This window comes from Zychaea mexicana (genome assembly GCF_025766255.1).
Source record: "Zychaea mexicana strain RSA 1403 chromosome Unknown BDB00scaffold_193, whole genome shotgun sequence".
NCBI classification, from domain to species: Eukaryota; Fungi; Mucoromycota; class Mucoromycetes; order Mucorales; family Lichtheimiaceae; genus Zychaea; species Zychaea mexicana.
Window position 1 is genome coordinate 38,297 of NW_026516856.1, and position 10,494 is coordinate 48,790.

The 10,494-nt window shown below is 39.3% G+C and overlaps 1 protein-coding gene across 1 annotated transcript; it reads right to left on the minus strand.

The window, feature by feature from the left end:
• Positions 1-1,278: 1,278 nt before the first annotated feature.
• Positions 1,279-3,324, minus strand: BDB00DRAFT_879809 (Cupredoxin; the record flags this gene model as incomplete). The annotated part of the gene is made up of 3 exons (XM_053127919.1): positions 1,279-1,391; positions 1,475-2,887; positions 2,979-3,324. The coding sequence occupies 3 exons, from the start codon at positions 3,322-3,324 to the stop codon at positions 1,279-1,281; spliced, it is 1,872 nt and encodes a 623-aa protein (XP_052972632.1).
• Between the last annotated feature and the right edge of the window lie 7,170 nt (positions 3,325-10,494).

The window sequence follows — 10,494 nt, forward strand, 5'->3', positions numbered from 1 at the left end:
GAAGGGAGAAGACGAAAGGAATTTGATTGTCTACAATCCGACGTGAAATAAAGGATAAAGAAGAGAAAGGGAAAACGCAGTCGCTGACGTTAACGATGTCTTTTATATATGAGTCTGTTTCGTGTCTACGGGTCTGTAGCTTTACGTTTAAAAAAACAATTATGCCCTCTTTATCCTCTTATAACTCAACATTAGATGATATGACATTCTTGTAAATACCAATGTTATGCATACAAAGTTCTCTGTTTTTATGTATGGTACTATTTTGGATTGCATGAAACCAGTTAGTAGCAGGCTCATGTCAATAAATGAAGGAAATAAGGACGCTAAGTGAAAGAGAAAAAGTACACTTTTCATCTTATTGTTCTAGTTCACTTGTCTTTAGTAACCTAGGAAGATGCAGAGAATATTCCTCCTTCTGTGACATTGCATAATTTGAGCATAATCAACACAAGTAGCAACATAACTGTCATTCACCGGCTTGTTAGATGAACTCGAAAACATGGAAGATATGGTTAATGCTACTGTTTTTTTTTGAGTTGCATATTCTATCATCATCCCACTGTTTTTATAAGAAGAAGCAAGATAGTTAATAATGAAATCTTTTCGCTGGTATAGTAGGATTTTTACTATTTAATATCAGTCAATACCTATACCCAGCTCTTCGTCTCTTTCCAGAGAGATGACCTTTTTCGTTTTAAAACTTCTAGATAAATTTGGATCCTACCTCAAAGATAAAGCTCGACAATTGTTCTGTTTTTTTTTTTTTTTAGTTGAGCCAGTATAGTGTTGCCATCATATCGACATGATGGTACATAGCACTTATTATATGTTTTTTTTTGACTGCAAGCTGGTCAAAGGAATCTAGCAAGTAACAAGGAATCGTTGTATTTCACCGTGCTTGTATTTGGTAATTTGGAGCTCACCGCCATCTCGATAATTGTTTTCTATGCTGCTATAACATCACTCTTCAGACATAACAACCAGTGAGATTAAATAGACGAATCCTGCTGGTTTTTAATGAGGCGCAGTCTGATCAGAGCAAAAAACAAGTTTGCAAGTAGTAGACGCATTCATCGATATGCATAGAGCAGTAACATGATTTTTGGTATGCCATTTTTGCTGAGCAGTAAAGTGAGAACAAGCTATATATAGATGGAGCTTAACTTAACGTGTTATGAACTGGTCGCTGTAAATTGAAAGCTATAATACAAAAGCTCATTTTGTAGGAGGAGGACAGGAGGAGGAGTAACTGCTATATTCTATTTACAAGTATTATCAGGACATTGTTAAATTTTTGCCCGCTTCAGTCAGCAGCAGCTCAGGAGCGATCTCCATGGTGAACATCATGCCCATGAGCATGTGGAAAGCATTATGACAATGTGTAGCCCCTAAGCAAAGCAAGGTGTAATTGATGAGAAATACATATGTGGTCATGTGCCCCGTATATTATTTCAGGAAGAGTATTACTTACAAAAGCCAGGGTTGTCGGCGGTAAGGCGTATTTTCGTCCAGCCACACGGTAATACTGTACCGTTTGCTGCAGCTTCTGATACCCTTAAGTCTTCAGCCGGGTAAACCAAGACAACATCCCGTAAAAATGGGTGAGGCACATTGCGTAAATCACCATCGGTTGTTTCGTCGTAAAGACCGGAGCCATAAGCAAGCTCGTAAAACGAATGGCCATGCGTATGCCAAGGATGACTTCGACAGGGCGCGCCTCCTTTTACGTACGTAGACTGGATCACAAAATCGACTACTTCCATATACTCCAAAGGATAAGTATCCAGATATGGATCGTATCCAGTTGTAGAGATTGATTTGGTCCGCTGACGTGATGCTGCTCCAGTTTTAGGCAGTCGATATTGTTCTTGTCGCTTTCCCGACATGGTGGACGTCAAAAGGGTTTCTTTGGGATCCGTAAAGACGACATCATTGACGTACCAGCGCTCTGCCCCGGTCGGCAACTTTTTGCTTCCAGTGTCTAATATAAGTGTCCGAGATGGTTTACGTTTGAGAACCGATACCACCGGCTCGACTGGCCTAAGTTTCGACCAGTACCAGTATGACATGTCTGGAGGAAACTTGTATTTATCGTGAGGCGTGGAAAATATTGATACCCCGTCGTATAATGTGTCATCGCTGCTAGCTTTTTGATGGTGATGAGGACGGTCATATGACGAGTCAGACGATGTGTATCGCAGGATGGCCATTCCGTTCGAAGCTGGATCTACGCCTGCAGCATAACGGCGGATAGTATTGATTGTATAGTCGCCTTGTCGCTTGTGATTTTGAGTAGCAGGACGCAGTAAAATGGAGAAGCGCTGTCCTGGTGTCATTTCCAAGTACGGCACATCATATGGCTGGAGCAGAGTGCCGTCAGACTCAATGACGGTTAGATCGTGATGAGCAATAGCAAATCCAAGAGTGCGGAACACCATGGCACCAATGACGCGGATACGGTATGTCTTTTCTGGGTCCACAGAAATGACCGAGTAACCACCACAATCAGGGCCCTTAGGATGCTTTGGATGGTATAGCGTCTGTCCATTCAACAAGATGCTGTGTGCTTCGGGAATACCGTGAAATTTAGGACCAAGCATGTACTCTGCAATCTCATCCGATGTGTTGTGCCACCACTCGCTCATCACAATAGTCCTTTCTTCATCGTAATGGTACGGCCCAGCGACGAGTCTATCATGACTGCTTCTTCGTTGTCTAGGGTTGGCATCCTTGGATTCGTAGACGATAAACGCGCCCATCACCGTTTCTTCTGAAGCCAGGACATGCATATGGTAAAAGAAAGTTCCCGCTTGCTCGGTCACTCGAAAGTCGTATAAGTAGCTATCTTGTGGCTTTATAGGATCTTGTGTCAAGAATGGTACGCCTATTATTTGTTGTTCTTGGTCAGTATGAGAAAGTTTGACATTGGGGAAAGTGAAAGGTACAAGTCAGTGCTGGGTTATCAGAGCTCTTACCATCGGCTTCGTTGGAGCCTATTTGACGAATTCCGTGACAATGAATAGCAACATCGTTCGAATGACCACCGAGCACCGAATCTTCGGAGAACACGATTGGGTCATGCTTTGGTAATAAGTTTCGTACCAGCATCTTGACTCTGTCGCCTGTCGTCACTTCAATGGGTGGTCCCGGCAATTGACCGTTCACCAGAAGTTTGCCGCCTTTATACCCAGAACAGTCAGGATCAATACTTTCACGGGTAATGTTTAACTCAAAGTAATGAGTTTCGTAGCCATTGACAACAGCGATAACTGCCAGATATATAAAGAAAAAGACGAACAAAGGCAATGGGGTAATATGCATTATGTAAGTGTAAATGAGAATATTATTACAATGGATTGCGGGTTTAAATGATGATGCTAGATGAATTCAAAGAAAGAAGCGTAGGTAAATGTTGGCAGTAATTATATAACAACTACTCAATATTTATATACAGGTTTTTAATTAACCATTGTCTCTAAATATAAATTGGTCCATCTCGCTTCCTTTGTTAACGCAGTAAACAAACCAGTGGCGTCATGGTCACAAAAAGTCTTGTTGTCGTCGCTCTCCCCCCGTTTTTGCGCACATTATTTTGAATTGCAGGAGCATGACAAGTAAAAGACCAGAGCGCATAATAAGAAACAGCAGACTTCGCCACTCTAACCTTCCGGGCGAATCGAAACCCCAAATGCGATATATTTTTAGCTTATTTTGAATGAAGAACGGATGTCGCCGGTTTAGTTTAAGTGGTTATTGTTCAGACGCTCAAGGAGGCTGGCGGTTCTATTTATTGCTAAAGTGCAAGTAACCTGGGTACTGGTTTCGATTGCAGCAATAACTACAAGCATGCGCCATTTGACGGTTTGTAGGAACAGGTCAAACGCTAGTTCCTTAAAAGAACAAAGAGAACGACACTCATTTGTTTGTACACATACATAAGAACATATATAGACATATGTACCTTTTTTTACATTTTTGTATGCATATATCATACAATGAACAAACCTTGAAGAGAGGAAAAAATGTTTTGAATAATAAAATTTATCACAGGGCTTTGCATGAGCTCACAAGAGTGCTGTTTTATTCATGTTACACACTGTAATCGAGTGCTTCAATATTTGCAAAACAGCTTTGCTTCAGTTTACACTCCTCGAACTTCTACTACAGCAGCAAAATAAATTGCTGGACTAGAGGACATTCCACAACACAACAGCAGATTATATTCGACTAACACTCAACTGCATTACTTGAAGTTTATGGTTTTCTTCATTGCAACTACTAACAAAGTAGTAGAGCGTTTTACCCCGCTTATAGTATGCCTCATTAATACGATTGCTATTTTCTACCTGAATAGCATTGTAATGATTTTTTTTCTTTCAAACGTTGTTTCTGTGGGTTCAGTTTTTTCAACAAATCAGTGCACCATTATTACTCTGGAGTACAGCAAAATAATATACAGAGACGCATCAATCAAAAAGGTCACAGGCAGAAAGTTTTTTAAGGACTATATTACCACAGGTACAGAATCTATATAAAATCCGGCGTGGGGTATTACAAGACGGAAGCATGCATCATTACATATAATGAGAATAATGGGAAAAAGATGACCATACTCTATTCTTGCAAAAAGCTCCTATCGGACTACAGCTAAAGCAAATCTATGTTTGTCTCATTCAACCTGCAGTCATTCTATGTTTCTTGTTCAATTTGTTCAATGAGCCAACACGTTACTTGAGCTGTCTCGGCAGCACGCATCGGAAATTCGCTGCGAGGCAGTCGTATAACATTCGCATATAAATATCATAGCCCACCGCTAGCAAACTTACGTTTCTAGTTTCAACTTGCTCCCGCGGTTTCTACTCTTCCTCTTGCACATCTTTCAAAGAACTAAAGCAGCACTACCAGTATCCAACATGGCTCCAAACAGGAGGACTCGTAACTACTGACCCGTTAAACATTTACAAGTAACCAAGCAGGAATGATGTTACAAAGCATTTGACAAAACAAGATAGCGGATAAAAAGTACCTCAACCTCTTACAGAGAGCTACAATGTACTTTGACGATGTATTGAAATCCAACGAAGTTGTTAGTGCTATTGATCCGCAAAGAGCATGCAAAAAAGCATAGGTTACCAAAAGCGTAAAGCATCTTTTGGCGTTACAATGTAGAGTCCAGCTTCCCGCTACATAAGATTCTACCCTTCATGCCGAAAAGAGAGCCGGTGCTGTTGGAGAACTGATATGCATCAACTGGGTCAATCCAGCGGTGGATAATGCTAAATGAATAAGCGCCTGCGCTGTTGTGATGCTTGTTAGCAGGGCGCAATAACATTGAAACCGGTTGAGCGCTTACGAATTCCAAGAGTGCTACGACGTCGTACGGCTTAACAAGTGTACCGCTGACCTTGATGACTGCTAAATTACGACGTGCAATGCCAATCAGAGAGTCTGGAATATTGGGAGTCCAAAGATTCGGATACGATTTATATCTTTTCGGGGACCCCGGGAATCACGGAGGAGCAACGACAATTGAATCCTGTGTGCTGCTTGGACTCTTGATCGTATGTAAGATGTGCGGCTATGATCCCGAATGCTTGGTGCTTATGTCATATTTCCCTGTAAAGTTAGGGCTAAGAACTCAAGCATTGAAATCCTTCGCAGTGTGGTGCCAACATTTGCTTGAGATAATGACACGTTCGTCGTTGTATATGAATGGACCAGTAATCGATTCCTTTCCGGCGCCGATAAAGTCGGCGGAGGGCGGGAATACACGGATTCATGGATTGAATAATGGGTCCAAAGGCAAATTCGGTGTGCAAAGCGTCCAAGGTAAAAGTATGTTCCGGCGTGGTTGATCACTACTACTATGTTTTGCAGATTGCCTATTTTGCTTTTTTTCTTTTATTTTGCCTTGCTGTATAGCTTGTATATGCATAACAATAAGGCTACTAAATAAAACTTGTGGTCTCTTGGAATTCTGAATAAGTTGTTGTATGGAATAAGATGTGGAATAACTGAACAATGGTTGTTTTGATTGGGATAAATGAACAAATATGGACGATGTTGTATTTGTTTGAATTACTTGGTCACCATGTGTACTAAGATTTTTATATATCTCCAAGGTCAGTATTACCACAATGAGATGTTTCTTCTTGTAAAGCCGCGAATAATGTCTCAACATATATATATATATATATATATATATACAAATGTGGAGTTCGTTGCCGCCCTATCATATCAATAGTAGGTAAAATAGACATCTTTTGTAACCGTTTGCGCTCTGTTTGTCTAGATTCAGTTATCTTTCTAGTAAATCATTCGCTACGCAGCTGGATGAATCTAGGAAGTACGCGATTTGTGAAAAAGACATATAGTAGCTTTATAAATTTGGCTGTTAAAGAACTCCATCATACCGGACATATTCCCCGAGCAGGTATACCAAACGATCCATTAAACAGGGAAAAGAGGAGGGGCGTTTTTTTGTTGTTTCTTGTAGTCGTGATATTCGATAGCACAAATTGTTACAATGTTCCGTACTTGAATCAAGCAATTGTTCAAGAGCAGCCACCTGAGCTCTACGAAGCTTTGGCATTTTCGGATGCTCTGTTGGACTTGATGGAGGTTCAAATATACATCGTTTTCCCCTCCTTCAGATATTGCGACCAACGGTGCCTATGAGGCAATTGAATGTTTGAGCAACTGAAAATAACAAAACCATTCGAATGAACAGATATCAAATTAAATATGAAAAAATAGATAAACATGTAATAGTAGTAGCGTTGGTTGCATTGAACTCAAAACATTTGACGTAATAATGTCAATTGTGTTACCATTAAAGCATTTAATTGTAGTAGGTACTCACAACTTGCCAAATGTGTGCAGCTGGTCATGCTAAAGTGTACGTTATGCAGCCACTTGCGGAGCATCCAAATCTAGTATTAGTCTTTGCTAAAAAATAAAATTCCAACAATGTATGGATTCATTATCTTGTTGTTTACAAAGTTGTATTCACCATAGTCAGTGATATTATCGACTAGCATCGCATTACTAGTGCAAAAGCAGTGTATATGGAGGGCAGCGCAGTATTGCGCATTCGTCGTTTGTATACAAAACTGTGTTTATAGTTTAGTCTATCCATCCGCAGCTGAACTGCCAATTTGGTAGATCTTGTGGTTGTAATGGATCGTTGTTCCTAGAAATGCTCGCCAAAAAAGCTGCATGCTCAAGGAAGTGTACAGTTTCACTTACAGGGTTTTCAAAAAGTAATGTCGCGCTCTGTAAAAATTAATGTCGTATACAAATAAAAATCAATGTCGCTTGGCAGCAAAAATTTTGTCGCATGTTTCAAAATTGAGCATTTTCTGAAATAAATGTCGCCTGTTTTTAGAAGTAATACTAGGAACGTAGTATAAAGCTATCTAAAAAAAGCCTTCTTAAATAATAGTTTCATAAAGTTTTGATGATTCCTTGTAATAAAGAAAAGAAAAATATTTTACTTACCTTATACTTACTGTTTATTTATCTTATCATTATTATGTAACTGCAATGATAACTGTCATTACTACACAAAGTATTATAGGCTCTCTTTTCTACGACACTTTTCTAAGCATCTGTGTGAATAGGAAACAAACCCATTGAAATCTGAAGGTCTTACCTTATTACATGCTTCACGGATTCTTGTAGTCAAGGTCTCTTGTTGTAAGAATCGTTGACGCTTCATCTTACTCTTTGCAACCGACCAAAGCTGTTCTATAGGATTTAGCTCAGGAGAATATAGAGAAAGATATCCATATCGGTATCCACGGTATTCGATATATTTCGCAATATCGGTAGAAGTATGAATAGGTGCATTATCCATTATCAGATAATGACCTTTCATCTGTGGGTATTTATCCATTTCATCTAATGTTTCTTTCAAAAAGCTAATATAATGGCCTGTTACAGTTCCAGTGCTTAGAAGTTTAGATCCTTGACCAGCCTTTCTCTTCTTATTAGGACGAGGTATTCTCACACTAGCTTTGATTAACCGAGGCAGAAATAGCGCCTAATAAGGTTGTGGCTTTTGCTCTAGTAGTTGGCACTGTTACTATAGCAGGAGTACCTACCTTTGACCAACCTCTTGTACGTTTCATATTGATATGGAATGGTGATTCATCAATAAACACGCAGTTAGTCAAGAAATCCATATCTGTTAGATCCCATTCACGAACACGATCGTAGCGTTCGTTAATCTTTTCTGGACTATTTCTTTCAACAGAGTGAAACTCTGCCTTTTTCAACGATAAGTTGTATCCTGTTGTCTAAAATTATGAACCGTTCTGCGAGAGACTTTTAGACCCGTAGACTTATACTTATCTATTAGATAGTCTGTTATTTCTTCAATCACAGCCGAAGGATTGTCTTTTTATTTCCTCAATAAGGATGGGTTTGCGACCTAGTTTCTTCTTACTATCAAATATCGAATCTGGATCCTCTTCATACTGTTTTACCCATCTCTGTGCGGCACGAATATGTATACATAACTGCTTAGCTGCTGCTGAAGCACTCATGCATTTTTCTATCTTCAATTTAAAGAATTTAGCCTTATCTTCATTCGTATATCGAGTATATGAACGCTTTTCACTAATTTCTTTCATTTGCAAGTCCTGATCTGTCTCATGCCTCGCATGATCTAAATGCTCGAATACATTGTTTGTAATACTTGTGGAGGCAGCATTTTGTAAATATTCGGTGTGGGATGTGAGTGATTCAAGTGCAAATACATTCTGGTCGACAATGTAATCTATAGGTTCAGGTCTGCCGTTTTCATCTACAGCATTTCCCTTCCCATCTTCATAAAAAAATTGTGCCATGTTATATAGTTTAAATGATTTATAATTTCAATGATGTATAGTTTCGATTATATAGCTGAAAAAAAGAATAAAGAAAAAAAGTTCCGTTTGGTGGAATTTATATTTTTTACTAAGGCAGAAAATGCGACATTTGATTTCTAAGCAATTTTTTACAGAGCGCGACATTACTTTTTGAAAACCCTGTACATGACCATTTCACTGATATCGTATATAATGGTTTTAGTTCGTTGAATTATGTTGATCATTCTTGCGCGTGCTCAATTGTGTTAAATTACTTTTCAAGTTTTTTTTTAGTAGATTACAGTTAAGTTTAGCTTTTCCTTATCCTTGTTATGATTGGTTTTTTTTTTGAAGCGGATTGTAGATGCAAACTTGGTCGACTTCGCCTTTGCCAAGTCCCTCTCTATGTTTGCGATTTATTTTTGAAGCGGATTGTAGATGCATACTTGGTCGACTTCGCCTTTGCCAAGTCCCTCTCTATGCTGCGAGTGAGTTATGGATGCATACTTGGTCGACTTCGCCTTTGCCAAGTCCCTCTCTATGCTTGCGATTTATTTTTGTAGCGGATTGTAGATGCATACTTGGTCGACTTCGCCTTGGCCAAGTCCCTCTCTATGTTTGCGATTTATTTTTGAAGCGGATTGTAGATGCATACTTGGTCGACTTCGCCTTTGCCAAGTCCCTCTCTATGTTTGCGATTTATTTTTGAAGCGGATTGTAGATGCATACTTGGTCGACTTCGCCTTTGCCAAGTCCCTCTCTATGCTTGCGATTTATTTTTGTAGCGGATTGTAGATGCATACTTGGTCGACTTCGCCTTGGCCAAGTCCCTCTCTATGTTTGCGATTTATTTTTGAAGCGGATTGTAGATGCATACTTGGTCGACTTCGCCTTTGCCAAGTCCCTCTCTATGTTTGCGATTTATTTTTGAAGCGGATTGTAGATGCATACTTGGTCGACTTCGCCTTTGCCAAGTCCCTCTCTATGCTGCGAGTGAGTTATGGATGCATACTTGGTCGACTTCGCCTTTGCCAAGTCCCTCTCTATGCTTGCGAGTTTATTTCTTTTTTTTCTTCCTTTTTCAAGTAATTTGTAAAAGTTGGTCGAGACAACTTTTACCATTTCTCATTTTTTGCACGAAATATTAGGCTAAGAAAGAAACCAGCAAAGGCCAACCTTGACAACAGGTTTTTTTTTACTTTTGTATCAATGGCACAAACTCTTTGCAAACTGAAAACCTTTCGTACTGGGAAACAGGTAAAAATATAACAGTGATAGCATCAAGTGAATACTAAATAGATGGGTATGATCGTCATTTAAACCTACATTTTTAATAGTATCCGCAGCAACAGGAGGTTTCATGAAATGCTTTTATTGATGATAACTTGGAGATCATTGTTTCAGGAATGGAAAAAGATTTCAAAAACAATTGGGCCTTGTTATAAACCAAGCTGCTAGAAGAATAAAGTAAATCTGGTACGATCGACTAGTACATATAAATTGTTATGTTTGTATTCTGTATCTTATAAATCTTTGCTTTTTTTTTGCGGCTGTAATCCCATGATAAGTCAAATTGGTGGAAGCAAGATTTGCGGGCCATACCATCCTCCCCACCACTCTGCCAGCGAATTCAAAAATA